The sequence below is a fragment of the Panthera leo genome, chromosome A2 (assembly GCF_018350215.1).
Source record: "Panthera leo isolate Ple1 chromosome A2, P.leo_Ple1_pat1.1, whole genome shotgun sequence".
Taxonomy (NCBI): domain Eukaryota; kingdom Metazoa; phylum Chordata; class Mammalia; order Carnivora; family Felidae; genus Panthera; species Panthera leo.
The window spans coordinates 143809708-143825720 of NC_056680.1; the positions used below are offsets into that span (position 1 = coordinate 143809708).

The 16013-nt window shown below is 55.5% G+C and overlaps 2 protein-coding genes and 1 long non-coding RNA gene across 20 annotated transcripts in view; 2 read left to right on the forward strand and 1 right to left on the reverse strand.

The window, feature by feature from the left end:
* LOC122211041 overlaps positions 1–3755 on the reverse strand; it is a 22791-nt gene extending 19036 nt beyond the window's left edge. For 16 of the 18 annotated variants that reach the window (XR_006198455.1, XR_006198445.1, XR_006198462.1 and 13 more), the window contains exon 1: positions 3635–3755. This is a non-coding gene — a long non-coding RNA (uncharacterized LOC122211041). Of the gene's footprint in view, positions 1–3612 lie in introns of all 18 variants that reach the window. The other 2 variants (XR_006198450.1, XR_006198441.1) reach the window with 1 other exon arrangement.
* A 122-nt stretch (positions 3756–3877) lies between these two features.
* ATP6V1F (ATPase H+ transporting V1 subunit F) lies at positions 3878–7026 on the forward strand. The gene is made up of 2 exons (XM_042924118.1): positions 3878–4128; positions 6554–7026. Exons 1-2 carry the CDS (start codon positions 3971–3973, stop codon positions 6753–6755), a joined length of 360 nt encoding a protein of 119 aa, XP_042780052.1. The 5' UTR covers positions 3878–3970; the 3' UTR covers positions 6756–7026.
* Positions 7027–7111: 85 nt separating this feature from the next.
* ATP6V1FNB (ATP6V1F neighbor) lies at positions 7112–9771 on the forward strand. Its single transcript, XM_042924105.1, has 2 exons — positions 7112–8004; positions 9599–9771. The coding sequence occupies exons 1-2, from the start codon at positions 7437–7439 to the stop codon at positions 9706–9708; spliced, it is 678 nt and encodes a 225-aa protein (XP_042780039.1). The 5' UTR covers positions 7112–7436; the 3' UTR covers positions 9709–9771.
* Positions 9772–16013: the final 6242 nt, after the last annotated feature.

The following is a 16013-nucleotide window of genomic DNA, read 5'->3' on the forward strand; positions in this document are numbered from 1 at the left end:
GAATGTTCCTCACCCAGCAGGCAGGCAGAATCCCATGCAAACCCTGGAACGTTTAATCCAGCTAAGTCCAGGGTCAGATCTGGACCTGCTCTGGCCCCACCAGCAGTTCGGACCTTGCTCAGGACCCCAACCTAAACCAGCCCCTAACTAGTCACCCTAGCCTGATCTCTTTCCTTACCTTCCTGGCCCACAAACCTCTGAACTCCTCTCCTAGGCCCACCACCTCTCCAGTTAGCTCCCATGGCCTCTTAACTAGTCTCCCTGGTCCACCAGCTTATCTGTTCTCCCCCACCTGCAAACCTCTGAACTAGTCTCCCTGGCCCTCAGGCCACTGACAAGTCTTGAGGGCCCCTGCCTCTTCCCTCTTCCCTCTACCCACCAGCCTCTTCTCATAGCCTCCCCGGCCACCAGCTTCTTACCTGGTCTCCCAGGCCCACAGCCTCCTCCCTTAGCCTCCCTAGTTCACAAGCCTCCTCCCTTAGCCTCCCTGGCCCACCAGCCTCTTAGTCTCCCTAACTGCCAGCCCCCTCACAAGTGCCTTACTTGTAACTAGCCTTCTTGGCCCATCAGCATAGTCACTATTCTCCCTGGCCTACCAGCATCTTCACTAGCCTCCCTGGCCTGCAAACCTCTGAACTAGTCTCCCTGACCCATCAGCCTCTTAACCAGTCTCCATGGCCCACTGGCCTTTTCACTAGTATCTGTCCTACCAGCTCTTAGACTAGACTTTTTGGCCCATCAGCATCTAAACTAGTCTCTCTATCCCACCAGCCTCTTCACTTACCCACCAGGCTCTTCTCTTGGCCTCCCTGGCTACCACCTCTGAACTAGCCTTCTGGGCTCGACAGCCTCTTCCCTTAGACTCTCTGCTCTGCCAGCCTCTAAACTTAACTTCCCTGATTCACTGGCCTCTTAACTGGCCCCCCAGGTCCACCAGATTCTTCACTTGTCTCCATGGCCAAGCAATCTGTTCATTTACCCTCCCTGGCCCACCAGCCCCTTAACTAGTCTCCCTGTTCCACCGGTGCTTAACTAGTTTCCCTGGCCCATCAGCCTTTTACTAGCTTCCCTGGCCTAAAAGTCACTTCACTTGGCCTCTCTGGTCACCAACCTCTGAACTAGTCTTCCTGGCCCTACAGCCTTGTCACTTAGCCTTCCTGGCCCACTAATCTCCCTGGCCCACTAGCCTCTTAACTAGTCTCACTGGCCTGCCAGCCCCTCCCCTTAGCCATCCCGGCCCACCCTGCACACTGCAGCCTGAGAGGCTCACATTATAGGAATCTGCCCCTCTCTGGCTTGAGGCCAGTTCACAGCTCCCTCCTGTTCCAGGGTAACATCTACTCTTCTACCAAGGCCTTTAAGGCCTCCAGATTCACACACCAGCTTCCCCAACCTGTTCACGCAAGAAGTCCTGAGTCAGTGTGCCCTCTCTCCACCACACCCTCCGCTCCAAACTCTCACAGCTTCTAGCGTCCTGGGTACCCATGAGGCAGTCTGGGCCAGTGCCTGGCAACACCCTTGCCTCTCCACTCTCCTCATCTTCCTGGCCCCCTCTCTGCCCCTCCTGGATCTGCCCCCCAGCTCCCAAACCACCCCAGGGGGACATCTGTGCCTGTGTTACCACACTGATCTGTGACCTTGTGTCTACAGACCCTCCTCCCCACGAGCCTGGGCTCCCTGACCCTGGAAGGTCTAATACAGACAGGTGTGACAAATGAGTAACTCAGTAGCTAGAGCAGGGCAAAGAAGTATTTCACTCAATTGACCCCTCACCTCTAGACCTGTCCTGGACATTTCAGCACACAGTGGTGGCCCAGCTCTGAACTACCCTCCTCGCCTCTTTACTCGGTAGCCTATGCGCCTCCTTGCTCCTTTTCAAGTTTCTTCTTTCCTTTCCTCCTCCTTGCTCTGAATCCTGCCCCCTTAAGGCCCCTCCAGGGCCTTAGTTAGCTCCCCTGGCTAACTATTTTTTAAAATTTTTAAAATTTTTTTAAAATTTCCTTCTTTCGAGAGAGCAAGTGAACGAGCATGCAGGAGGGGCAGAGAGAAAGGGGGAGAGAGAGAGGGAATCCTAAGCAGGCTCCGCCCCACCAGTGCAGAGCCTGACATGGGGCTGTAACCCACGAACCGCTAGACCATGACTTGAGTGAGACACTTAACTGGCTGAGCCACCCAGGTGCCCCACCAGGGCCTCTCTTTATTGTATGTCTGACCTCCTCCCCGTGATATTTTTTTCACCCTCCCCTCCATCCTGCAGGGAGCTCCTTGAGAACAGAAATCATACTTTATCTTGCGTCCTCAGCCTCTTCAGGGCCACATGTGATAAAGGCTGATTGAATGATAAATGTACCCAGCTCCTCACTTCACCTGTTATAACCACTAAAGGCAGGATCCATTCTCTTAAGTACCCTGCCATCTGTGACCATTGTGGGCCAGTTCTGTGCCAGGCACTAAATCGGGTGGTTCTACACCCACCCTTCCTCATTCTCTGCCCTCCCTCCCCACTAACTCCAGATGTGAGCACTTTCCCAGATGGCCTGCTGGCCTCCTGAGCATCAGCTGCCTCCCACCTGTGTGTCTACAGACATCCAGCTGCTCTTCCCCAACCACGATATGGCCCTGGGTGCTGAACATTTAAGGGCTCTATCTCACTTAATCCCAACAGCCCTATCAGGTGGGCATACTATTATCTGAAGAACTCAAGGCCTTGAAAATTTTGCTGATAAACCCAAAAATCATGCCTCTAAATAGTGGGGCCAAGATTCAAACCAGGTGTGCCCAAATCCCAAGCCAATCATACAAATAACCACTAGATGAGACCATCTGGAGGTTTCAAGCACTGTAAACTCACAAACCACATGCTGAACACCAGGATGCCTGTTTGTTAAAATGGAGGAGGAAAGCTGGACCTTTCTCTTTCAGTCTGTATTTCACAGAGCTCACTCTCTCAGGAATGTTACTGCCATCCACCCGGTTGCAATGGCCAGAAAGCCAGGGGTCACCTGGGTCTCTCACTCCCCAAACACATCCAATCTGAAAACCAGTTTTGCCCATTCTGTCTCTAAATAAATATCTCTTGACTCCATCTCCACATTCCCATTATCACAGCCCGAGTTCTGGCCACCATTATCTCTAACCACAGTGGTATCCTCCTGCAGTCTTGCCTCTGCACACAGCACCGGGACAGCACTAGCTCTAGAACACCTGCCTCAGGACACCATTTTCCAGTGGCTTCAGGATAATTTGTCCTCAGGATAACTTCCAGATTCTTTAACTCTTCTTGAGGGCACTCGTGCTCTCTAGTCACTAAGCCTTTGCATATGCTGTTCCTCTTACCTAGAACACTCTCTTGTCCTTATTTCTATCCCCTGCATCCTTCTGGCGACCTTCTTTGAGCACCCTTCCCCTACCCCTCTGTGGGTTAGTTATGCCTTCAGTGGATGCTTCCATGTACTTCTCATATTTTAGCATTAACAAACCGCTTTGTAACTGCCTGTTCACTTGAAACCCCACCTCCCTAGTCAGTGTCACCATTAACTTGTTCAATCTTTTATCTACTAAACAAATATGTCCTGGTCGTTAACTGTGTGCCATAGTTAAAGACTTACGTACACGGTTCAGGCTCGGACCTTACCCTCGAGAACAGAAACTACGTCTTTTCTTCTGAGGTCTCAGGGTCTAACAGCGCTAGGTTCAACAGGTTTACTGAACGAGCGATGGAACGCGCCTGCGTGAGTCCGTGGTGCCGCACGTCCTTCTGGGACTCGTAGTCCCCAGGTTCGGGCCTCTCTTTACGGCGCAGGCGTATTCAGATTGAGGCCGTGTTTCTATTAATACGCATGTCCCGGAGGCGGAGTGGTGAACTGCGCATGTCTAAAGGGTGGAGGTGCGATTGAAAAGGCTGTGCACTGCGGGGGTGGGGCTTCGGGGACTTCAGGCCGTCTCTACTGAGCTCTACCTGTCTGCGAGAATGGCGGGTAGGGGGAAGCTAATTGCGGTGATCGGAGACGAGGACACAGTTACTGGCTTCCTCTTGGGCGGCATAGGGGAGCTTAACAAGAACCGCCACCCTAATTTCCTGGTGGTGGAGAAGGATACAACCATCAATGAGATCGAAGACACTTTCCGGTACGGTAGCCCGTGAGGCCTGAATGGGTCCCTCTGCTTCGGGTCGGAGCGAGGGGAATAGGTGGGGGCAGCTCGGAGCCCCGGCAGTCGGGGCCTGAGAGGGGCTTCCAGACCCTGCCCTCGAGGGTCAAGGAAGTCGGTCCGGCCGCCCTTCCGGGGGAGGCCTCTGTGCCCCAAGTTCTCTTTCTGCACTCCGGGGGACCCGGGTTATGTCAGGTCCACGAGCTCATCCCTCATATGACTGTGTGTCAGGAAAGAAGGGGAACAGAGCTCGTGACAGGCGCCGCCCCTCGGCCCAACCGGCCCGTGGGACCTGCCTCAGCTCTTTTGGGAGTTGACCCCTAAAGGAACCACACACTGGGCGAACACCTAGGCAGTGGGGTCGGGCTTTCTTGTATTTTCATGCCCTTTAGAGGCTCACAATCATCCTGTAAGGTAGGGGTTATTATTCCCACGTACAAGTGGGAAAACTAAAGCTCAGAGAGGTTAAGGCACATTCCAAAGTCACACCATTTGGAAGAGAGGGAGTGGAGATTTGAACCCTAGGCCAAACTCTCTTAAGCCAGGTCCACACTCTTCAGTCTTGGAATTTCCCATTGTCCTGAGCATAGCCTGCAGAATATTAGGACTGTATCCTACTTTGTGCTAAGACCTTGCCTTTTTTTTTTTTAATCAAAAGAAGAAAAACTTCATGTGCGTATGGCATGATCAGTACAGAGAATATAAGAATCTTTTCCCCTCCCCGACTTGCACTCTGTCTCTCTCTCTCTCTCAAAAACAAATGAAATTTTTTTAAAAAGGGGGGGTTTGTGCCTGGGTGGCTTGAGCGTCCGACTTCGGCTCAGGTTATGATCTCCCGGTTTGTGTGTTCGAGCCCCACATGGAGCTCTGTGCTGACAGTTCAGAGTCTGGAGCCTGCTTCAGATTTTGTGTTTCCTTCGCTCTCTGCCCTTCCCCGACTTGTTCTCTCTCTCTCTCTCTCTCTCTCTCTCTCTCTCTCCCCCTCCCTCCCTCCCTGTCAAAAATAAAATTAAAAAAAACTTTTTTTAAAGAATCTTTTTAAAAAGCCACCAGAATAAGTGAATTTAGCAAAAAGACCTTGCATTTGAAGTCCTCATTTCCTGCTCTGGGTCAAGAGTGATAGCTTCATAGTGTGGATGTGGGCATGTCCCTTAACTCAGGAGGTGTCCTGGTGACTTGAAACAAGGATGCCAGCCCCCTGTGCTTTCTCACTCCTTCTCTAAGGCCCCTGTTGCCAAGTCTTAGGAACAAACCACTCTCCCCTGTTTTCCCCTAAACAGTCCAGCCTTGAGCTGCTGGCTGAGACTGGATCCTGCTGCCTGGGGATGATAGGCCCTGAACTGGCCTGATCTCTAAGCATTCTGGTAAAGTGACCCAAGTTGTCATAGGAGAAGGACAGATTTTACTCCAAGACCATTCCATGTTTCCATCCAAAGGGACCCAGAGATCAGTCATCAAGTCTAACTGGCCCTCGTGCCTGGCACAGAGCAAGTGCTCAGCAAAAATAGTTTATTTATAGATATATATTTTTTTGACGTTTATTTGTTTTGAGAGAGAGGGAGCTCATGCCAGTGTGTGAGCAGGGGAGGGAGGGAGGGAGACAGAGAGAGAGAGAGCGAGAATCCCAAGCAGGCACTGCAGTGTCAGCACAGAGCACAACACAGGGCTCCATCCCACAAACTGTGAGATCATGACCTGAACTGAAACCGAGAATCGGTTGCTTAACTGACTAAGCTATCCAGGCGCCCCAGTAGTTTTTAATATATTAATGCCTGGGTGATTACAAGAAAGGAAGATCCCAGTGCTAGGTCCTCTCTGTGGGGAAAGGATGATTTTCCTCTTCCTATGTTGTATTCTTAGCTCATGCCAAACTTCAGCATAGACCTTAAGGCCTTTAGTGGTCTCATCAGCCCCTTTAAAGAAATTGTTTTCCTTTGAAAAGTTAAGGTATTCGTGTGGTTTGCAAATTAATATTTCAAAGGTATACATATTGAGAAGTCTCACTCCTACCCCCATCTATTTCCACTTCTTTACCTCCCTTCTCCGCCCCTGGAAGCGCTTCATTCCTTATCTTCCTGCTTTTTTAAATGTACATACTAGGGACAGACATACATATTCTTATCCTCTCTCTTTTTCACACAAACGCAGTGCACAGGTCACATCAGCCTGTGCCCTAATCTTCAGCACCAGCTCACTTGGGAGCCTTCCAAGCAGGGGAGGTGGAAGTTACCCCTGACAGCCAGGGCCCCTAGATTTTGAGTGAAGTTGGTTCTGGTTAGAATGGAGAGAGTTTGGTCTAGCAACCTTTGCCCTTGGCCTCTGCACTCGCTGGGTCAAGCACGTTTGCCTCCGCCGCCCGGCCTCACCACCTCGGAGTGGGCTCCCTTCTCATTTCTCCCAACAGGCAGTTTCTAAACCGGGATGACATCGGCATTATCCTCATCAACCAGTACATCGCAGAGATGGTGCGGCACGCGCTCGACGCCCACCAGCGCTCCATCCCAGCCGTCCTGGAGATCCCGTCCAAGGAGCACCCCTATGATGCCGCCAAGGACTCCATCCTGCGCCGGGCCCGGGGCATGTTCACAGCCGAAGACCTGCGCTAGGGCCCTCCCTACAGCCAGGCAGCTCCTCCCCAGGCTTGCCCTCAGTCCTTCTGTGAGTTTTGAGCCTCTGATTTCCAATTCCCGTGCCCCTGCCCACTCCATTAAGAGGCTAGGTGAGGGGCTTCCAGGTTGCTGGGGCTCTGCCATTAAAGTCAAGGCTGGTTAGGGAACAGGAAGCCTGAGTGTCTTCTCTCCACCACCTCTTCCCTGTGCTGTTACACGGTGTCATTGTTGATGTTAAATTAAAGTAACGTTATTGTTTCTCTCCAAACTGAGGCTGGGTGCTAGAAAGGACACGCGTGGGATGAGGCTCTTGGGGAGATTCGACTGGCAGGGCTGGAAAAGCTTCTGCCAAAGATATAGGCATAGAAGAGTTGCACCAGGAAGATTGTCCCAGGAGGTCATAACTCAGGGATGGGTCCTCTGAATCAAGTGACCAGCTCTGGTGGGGAGGAGCGGGAGGAGGCTTGTGTCCAGGCCTCTGGCTCCCCCACTTCAGTCTCTTGGGCTGGGAGGGGACCTGACCCCAAGGGGCTGGAAGCAGAAACACAGGAAACCTAAAGGCCTGTGATACGAGACTGAGCCCGGATCCCGCAAGAGGTTTGGAGATCGAGGCCTTTCTCTGGCGGGCCCTGGCCTGAGGCTGCCTGTGGATCAAGGCACGTGAGGTCTGCTAAGGGCATGGCAAATAGAACCCTGGCCCTATGTGAGGTGAGGCCTGGTTGCCGGGTGACTGTCCGTGGCAGCCACCTGCTGTCCGAAGGACTCTGCCTCCTGTGTTCACCCCTCAGCTGCAGCCACCCTGCTACCTCTCCTGCCCTTGCTACCATGTCACGGCAACTCAACATGGATACGCTGCGGCAGAACTTCTGGAAGGAGGAATATCTGAGGGAGAAGATGTTTCGCTGTGAATGGCACCGCAAGTACGGGTCGACAGTGAAGGCCAAGCAGAAGGCTAAGGCTGCAGCCCGCCTACCCCTCGCGCTGCCCACCCTGCACCCCAAAGCCCCTCCCTCACCCCCACCTGCCCCCAAAGCGGTGCCTTCCACGACCCCCGGCCCTCCCCTGGAGACGCCCATTCAGTCCGAAATGTATCCGGTACTGCCTGCCACCCGGGCCCTGCTGTACGAAGGCATCTCCCACGACTTCCAGGGGCGCTACCGCTACCTCAACACCCGAAAACTGGACGTGCCAGAGATGCGCTACCTCTTCCCCATCACCACCAACTTCATATACGGCTGGCAGCTGGGTGAGCCCCAACCTCCCAGAGATTATTCACTTCACAAACACGGAGCTCCTGCCATGAGCCAGGCCATGCTGTCGGCCCTAGGCACACAAGACACACGGATGGGGGTGTCCATTCTTGCGGGGGGTCCAGGCCGTAAACATAAGACAAAGGAAACATCTGAGAAGGACAGGTTCCATGATGAGACTAGGGAGTGATGGGGGAGAGGGGCAGGGGGCATGAGACGTTTTAGATGGGATGTCAGGACGTTTTAGATGGGTCTCGGAGGACCGACCTAAGGGCTGGAAGCTAAGTGACACAATGGAGGAACCCAAGTGGGAGAGGAAGCCGTGGAGAGTTTTAAGCAGGTGAATGGTACTGATAGGATACTAACTGTTCTGTAAGTAATGGCTTTTTCAGAGAAAGAATCCGCTCTGGCAGATGAGGTCTGCATCTATTTTGAGTTATGCTGGCAGGGAGGATAATGGCTTGGGCTAGGGTGATTAGCAGTAGAGCTGAGGTAGATTCAGGCTATGTTTTGGAGGAAAAATCCCTGAAGCCTACTGATGGATTGAATGACAGAAGGAGACAGAAAGCCACGGCGAAGCGCAGGTATTTGGCTCAAGCAGCTGGACAGGGAAGAGAGAGGAGCAGGGCTGGAGGGGGTGTGAAGACAGATGAGCCCCAGCCAGGCTGGAGGTGCCAGTGCAGTGGCTGTGTACGAAGTCCCCCCTCTGGAGTGAGGTCAGAGCTGAAGGTGCACATTGGGGGGCAGCAGAATATAGGTGCTATTTAAAGCCTGAGGTGGGACAAGCTCATCCAGGGATCTCCAGGTGCTGGAATCTGACAGGAGAGGCCAGGGGCACAGAGAAGGGTAGGGGAGGCGGTTTTGGTGGGAAGGCTATCCATCTGGACTGAGTCCGCTTTTTCTGGGAGGCTGGGTCAGTGGTCCTCATCAGGGAAGAGAGTGGGGAGACAGCGGTGTAGTGGGAGATGAAGTTATGGCATGGGAAAGGGACTACACCAGGGAGTGTTGCGGGATTGCTGGGTGATGCCGCGTCCGTCCCTTTGCTATTTGTGGTCATGAATTTCAAGTGAGACTACGCAGTCATGGGTTTTTCTCCACAGGCTTGAATGCCATCCACAGGTAGACGGTTGGGATAAACACAGTTGACATTTTGCCTGAAAAATTCCCCCCACTTTCCCCAGGGTGCTAAAGGGAGAGGAAAGAGTTTTCCAACAAAAGCAGGAAGCAAGTCCCAGGGGAACAGGAGGTAGAAGGAAGCCCTGTCTCTCCCAGAGACGTTTAGCTCTGTCCCTACGATAAGCAGTGCTGGGTGTCCCACCACCCACTCTGCAGAGGACCCTGAGGTGGGGGAAATAATGGCACATGGCTGACTGACTGGTTCTGCCCTCACTGCTGATCTGGGCACCCAGCCAGCTCCTTAGTTTGCCCAGGGCTCCCATTCCTCAGAAGCACTTTTTATTCCTTCACAAAGGATACAAAGTGGATACAATACAGGCAGATTCCTAGGGCTAGGAAGGCAGGGCTCCCATGCTCTGGCCAAGTTCCCTTTCCCAGGACCCATCATTCCTGGCCTCTGACATTTTTTCCCAGGCCCCCCGGTGAAGCAAGAACTGGTCTCCTGTAAGATGTGCCGCATCGAATCATTCTTCCGAAAGAATGGGGCCTTCGCACTGCTTGACCCCCGGGACCTGGCTCTCTGACCTTGGCCGGGCAGTGGAGTTAGGGGAGAGAAGACGAAATAACACGCCTTCTAGTGGGACTGAGCTGCTGTGTGTGTTTCTGGCCCTCCCAGGCCCCGAGGCAGCGTTGGGGGCCTTTCTTGGAACTCCCTCTAACCTGCACTTGCTTTTTCTTTAATCCCCATCTCTTTAATCATCCCTTTGAGGATTCAGCAATGACTAGATGGGGCTGCGAAGGGCGAGGGCTCCTCTCCTGGCAAAGGGTCCTCAGTGCGAGGCCACAGTAGCTGCTGGAAGTTCTGAGTGTTCCTGAAAGAGAGTGGCCGGTTATTCCAGATGCCCGAGAAAGAGAACCATCTCGCTCGCTCTCCCTCTCGCTCTCCCTCTCTCTTCCTCTCGAGGAAGATCGACCCATAAGCCTCCCCATCCTCCCCTCACCTGGCCCCGAGGGCCCGCAGCCGCCGGGTCCTCTCCCGATGCACTTGTTGCAGCTGCTGCCGCAGGGCTCGCCGCTGCCCCGCCGCGTCCTCCTGGGGCGGTGCAGAGCGCTGAGCGCCCCGGCCTTGGACCCCGCGGGCTTGATGGAGCCAGCAGGGGGCAGCACCCGACTGACGCCCCCCTCCCGCCCTCTGTCGGGGTCAGTGCAAGTGTGCACTCCAAAGGCATCCAGGAGGCGCGCCCAGCTCGGACCCAGCCCTCCCCTCCCCCATCCCCGCGTTCCCCCCGCCCTGGCCCTGATAGTGGTGACGCCACCGCCTTCTGGGAGCCTTGCCTGTGGCGGGAGCTGAGCTGGGCTGGGTGGGGGCCCCAGAGGGTGCACCCGGCAGTGGCGGTTCTTGGCGATGCGGAGGCATTCCAAGACCTGGGGGGGGGGGGGGGGGCGGCGGGGAGACGGCTGTCAGCGGCCGGCCGACCGGCCGGTCCTCGGCGGGCCCCGCCTGCCTCAAGCCGGCCGGCAGGTGCGGATACGCACCCGGAGCCGCTGCTGCTCGCGATCCTGCCGCCGCCGGCGCCTGGCCGCGCGGTGTAGCTCCAGCAGCCGCTGCAGAGCGGTCTCCTGCTGCACCTCGCTCACGCCCGCCGACGCCTTCTCCCTGCCCGGGGGCCAGGGCCACGCGGCCTTTGAGGCCTTGGGGGCCTCCGCGTTGCCCCTCGGCTCCCCGCCGGCGCCCGGCACCTGCTCCGCCGGGCCTGGGCTTTCTCCCCGGTCCTGAAGCCCGTGCGGGTCGGGCACCAGCCCTGGGTGCCCCCGGGGAGCTGGGGGGCGCTCCTGCTGCCCCGAGCTCCCAGTGCTTGGGGCCTCTAGCGTCTCGGCCCCTGGCCTTGGGAGCAGCCGCGGCCGGGTCGGGGGCCTCGGGGGTAGAAGGGGAGTCGGTACCCGCTCCCCGGCGGCCCTCTGCTCTCCCGCGCCCGGTGCTGACTCTCGCCGCTGCGCGGCCCTTTCCCCGGAGCCAGGGCTCTCCCTACCCCTTTGCTGTGGCATCTGTTCTCCCAGGGACCTACAGAGATCCCTAGAAATTCCCAGGGAGCCGCCTTCCTCCGGGGGTTGTGTAGGCACCTCTCCCTCAGCCACCTCCCAGTTAGGGCCTGGGGAAGTCTGAAGGGTCTTCATTTCCGGGTCTTGTGGCTCCTGGAGAACCTCCGTTCTCTGACACTTAGGGCTATTTCCTCTTTGACCTTGAGGAGACTCTCTCCTCTCACTCTGGGGAGCCTCACACCTGGGATACTCCGAGACCTCCTCCCTCAGAGCCTGAGTGGCCTCTGCACTCTGACCCTGATGTGTCTTCTCTCTGTGTCTGGAAGGAACTTTTTTGCTCTCCCCCCGGGGGGCTTCCCCTCTCTGACCCTGGGGGCTCTCTTCTTTCTGCTCCTGAGGGTCCCCCTCTCTCTGCCTCTGAGGAATCTCAATCCTCAGCAGTTTCTGAAGTTCCGCTCTCTCCTGGCCCAGGCTCCAGCCCAGCCCCTCCAGGGGAACCTGGGGTTCTGGCAGGCCCCGGGAGGGCAGGTCCGAGAGCCTTGGGGCTCCCTGAGTGAGCTTTCGACCGCCTACATTCACGGATGGCTGTTGACAGGGCCTCCGGGTTGTGGGTCCTGCTTGTCTCCTCTCTGCCCTCTGGGCCAGGTTCTGGGAAGCAAGAGCATTTGGGCCCAGGCTTGTGAGGGAATCCCCGTGCCAGGCCCACTTCCCCCAAGGGACCCTGGAGACCTCAGTGGCTGTCCTAGTGGGCCTCACTTCCATTACAGCCCTCGCCTGATTCCTGAATTCATTAAACTTATTTTATGTTGTGTAAAAGGTACTTCAGTGGTGGTCCCTTCTTCCCCCTGGCTATAGGAGGTAGGACCACCTCCCCCCAGTAGGCTCCTCCCAGGCAGACCCCACCCCTGCTCTTCCCAATCCGAGAGGGCCCTTGCCCAGGGCACTTTGACTCTTTCACCTTGAACTCAGAACTTCCTGGGTCCCCAAAGCTGGTGGTGGGGTTCAGCTCTTGTAGGCAGCCTGGGGGAGAAAGACCAATGTCGGGAACCCTCTGCTCATGCCCCAGCCCCTCACAGACATTCCACCTGAGCTGGAACCACGAAGCCTAGGGAGTCGCCAGCACAATGAGAGAAGGGGATGCCCTGAGGACTGATGTTTGAACTCCAAGGCTATGACATTTCATGGGTCCACTAGTCTTCACGTTGCCTGTCATGTGCCTGCTTGTCGGATTTGCCTGCCAGCAGCCGACCACATCTTCCTCATCCTCCCAGCTGAGGCAGGACACCTTAGAAGAATCTGCACACCCCTGTCCTCAAAACCACCAGAGGATGCTTCGGGGCAGGAAGGGTCTGTTGGCCAGCTTGTCAGGCCCTCATAAGAACACCCCCCTTCATCCTGGTGGGCCCGCGTAGGCCCATAAAGAAACCTACTGTATACGCCTTATTTGACTGTTATTAAGAAAAACCCTCTGTAGCTCTTTCTTGGTTGCTGACAGTGAATCAAATGAAACTCAAGAAATGAAATTTTCGGCTGGAGCCTGGCCTAAAAACTGCAAGTTTCATAATTAACAAAAGACATCTAAAAAAAGAAATGAAATGTCACTGCTCCCTTGCAGCTGTGGAGGAAGGAGAGTCATCCTGCCTCCATAAAAGTAGTTAAAAGAACTTGATTTCGTAAGGTCCTAAATGGAGAACTTTCACAAGTCTATTCCATCTTTATGAATATTCACACATCCACATTGCATAACAGTAACCAAATGGGCATGTTCTCTGTGAAAAGAAATGTCTTTTGAAGAATTTTTGAGCAAAGGAGTCTGTGACCAGGCTCCCAAGCCTGTAGAAATCATTGCCATGAACAGGGAACATAACCCCCAAAACCTGTCCCCTCACAGTTTGATTTGTTGTCTTACTTGATAGTTTATTTCTCTGGTTATAGTGTTGTCATTGGTATCTCTGTTTCCCCAAGAGATCCTCTATCTGTAAAACTTTCCGTCAGTCAGAAAAACGAGCATTGGCGCTTCGCTCTTCTCTCACGCGCACGACGGAACAATTAAAGGCTTATGGCTACACTAGGCTAATTTAACAAATAACTGGAGAGTCTGTTCCCTTTAAATTAATAGGCCCAGGGTTCACAGCGTCCATCCCACAGAATTCGAACTGCCTGTTTACGGTCACGCTCTCGCTAGGCTGTGATCTCCTCAGTGACAGGGACCAAGCAATGGGGCCGAGTCTCTCTTGTGCTCTGTATGTTCTGGGTGTCTGATGCTAGGGTAGGACGCAGGGGCAGGAGCTGCTGTTCCGTTCCCCCCTCCCTAGGCCGCCGTGAACAGTCCTTCCCAGCGCGCTCTGCCCGCCCCCCCCCCACCCCCCCCCAGTTTAGCTTCAGAATCCTCCTGGACCCTGTGCCTGGGACAGCTGCTACCAACCAGGTGGAACTAGGACATAAAATAAAACCTGCTTGTTGTCCCTGGGTGCTCCTGGCACCCAATGTAAAGTATGAGACAAAGAATGAGTGAGGAGGGGACTGGGATCCTGGCACTTGGGATGAGGACTTCCCACCTCCTCCAGCTCTAGTCTGGCCACCCGGCCAAGGTGTCCACGTACCAGGTATGGACTCTGCAGGCAGAGCAGGGCTCGCCCACCTTGGGTCTCTGTGACTCACAGCTTCACCCAGATCCAGGGCTGATGATGGGACTACCGCCAGCCCCCTGCGGGAGTACAGAGGCTGTTTCAGATACACCTCTCACAGCCCACGGGCTCTGGAAGGGGAGGCAGCCTGTCTGCCAGTCTCCCCACCCCAGTGCAGGGCAGCCTCTCCCAGCCCCTGCACCCACCACTGGATCCCAGCAGCTGGAACTCGGGGTCACCCTTTCCAGGGGCTGTGGGGGCCCCAGGATGAGCCTTGGGCACAAGAAAGAGATGCTAGGCAGGGCCGTGGAAGGAGATAGGAAAAAGGGTCCAGTGCTTGGCCCTTTTGTGTGGCAACACGAAACAAACAGGATTTCCCAAGAGAAAGACTCACCCCTCAGGAAGCTGATGGTTCTGGCTCAGGGAGTCCCCAGCCTGAGGCAATGGGCATGGCCTGGAACTCTGGAAAGTTTGGAGGGTGCCCTAGTCCACAGGGCATCATTCCCCAGTGTGGTAGGCAGCCTTTAAGGTGGCCCCCAATGATCCCTCCTCCTGGTATCCAAGCCCATGTATGACCCTGTCCTCTTCCCCTCCTTGTGAGGAAATGGAGCTCTCCTGCCCACTCGAGCCTTCAGATGAGACCGCAGTCGTGACCAACAATGTCACTGGACACTTCCTTAGCAGTCACCATGAACACCCCCTCTTGCTACAGCTGAGGATGCCTTGTCTCTCAGAGATGGCCGTCAACTTGCCCAGAGTGCCTTGGACAACTGGTGACTGGGAATCAGACTAGGAGGCACGGTCCTAGTTCCCAGTCACCATAGCACCCTCCCTCCTAGACGGGTCAGCCCAGCCACCAGCCCTGAAGGGAAAGGTCCGTGCACCCCAGGCTAGGCATCAGTGCCTCTGCCCTCAGGAGCCATGCCAGGCTCGCGTTCCTCCCATGCTGCAGCCGTGTCTAAAGGCTTCTAGGGGTGCCTGGGTGGCTCAGTCAGTTAAGTGTCCAACTTCGACTCAGGTCATGATCTCACAGTTTGTGAGTTCAAGTCCCGCGTCAGGCTCTGTGCTGACAGCTCGGAGCCTGGAGCCTGCTTCAGAATCTGTGTCTCCCTCTCTCTCTCTCTGCCTCTCCCCTACTCTCTCTCTCTCTCTCTCTCTCTCTCTCAAAAATAAATAAACATTAAAAAAAATTAAAAAAAAAAAAGCTTCTAGATGTCACCATGCAGTTGATTTGACGCAGATAGTTGTTAATTGCAACATGGTAATAGCCTGTATGTAGTTAACAGGTCCTGGGTGCCACTAGACCCTTTCCATGGATGAGTTCACTGGTGCTCCCTCTGAGTAAGATCTACTATCATCCCCATTTTGCAGCTAAGAAAACAGAGGCTTCCAGTCCACGGGGAGCATCAAAACAGAGACCCAACCCAGGTCCACATGTGCCCAAAGCCCACACCCCATTCACCTTCCTCCCCACCACAATCACCCTGATGTCACACTGACCCCCTTGCCTTCAGCCATGCCCGTGCTCACCCAGCCGTTCGGCTGCTCGGGGCCCCTACCCATCCTACCACGGGGCTTGCTGCGCTGGCTCCATGCACACTGGGCCCGGTCCCTCGGACCGCAGAGCTGGGCCCGGGGGGGCCAGAAGAGGCCCAGCCCCGCCCCAGTCAGCAGAGCCAAGTCCCACAGGAGCTACAAAAAGACGCATTGCCAGAGCATGAAGGGGTGCCCGCACTGCCCTCTGCCATGCCCCTCGGCCAGCCCCTACCTGTTCCTGGGCCCGCCGGCTCCGCTCCATCTCCAGCAGCACGGTGGGCAGCTCCAGTCCCGAGGGACAGGCCCGACTCTCTTGCACCTGGGGGGACAGGATGGCATCAGGCCTCCACCGTGCCCTTTGGAGACAATGCCCCACCTCCCTCACCTGCTGCAGCGCAGCCTGGAGTGGGCCCAGGCCCGCAGGGCATCTAAAGAGGTGCTGGTACAGAGCTAAGGCCTGCTTTTGGCTACAAGGGAGCCCTCGGCCGCCAGGGGCGGCTGCCTGTTCCATGGGGCTGGGGAGCCAGGGTAGATGTCCCCTCCCTCCTCTCCTCTGCTGCTGGAGCCTGGAGAAGGGAGGACCAGGAATGAGGAGGAGACAAAGGCTCCTGAGCTCAATAATGCAGGGACCTGACATCTGAGCCAGGGCCCGGACCCAGCCAAGTCTCACAGAGACTCTGGCCCGC

Coding starts and splice junctions, on each gene's coding strand:
- ATP6V1F (XM_042924118.1), top strand. CDS start 3,971: ATGGCGGGTAGGGGGAAGCTAATTGCGGTGATCGGAGACGAGGACACA. Junction 4,129..6,553: donor GAGATCGAAGACACTTTCCG/GTACGGTAGCCC, acceptor TTCTCCCAACAG/GCAGTTTCTAAACCGGGATG.
- ATP6V1FNB (XM_042924105.1), top strand. CDS start 7,437: ATGGCAAATAGAACCCTGGCCCTATGTGAGGTGAGGCCTGGTTGCCGG. Junction 8,005..9,598: donor CATATACGGCTGGCAGCTGG/GTGAGCCCCAAC, acceptor ATTTTTTCCCAG/GCCCCCCGGTGAAGCAAGAA.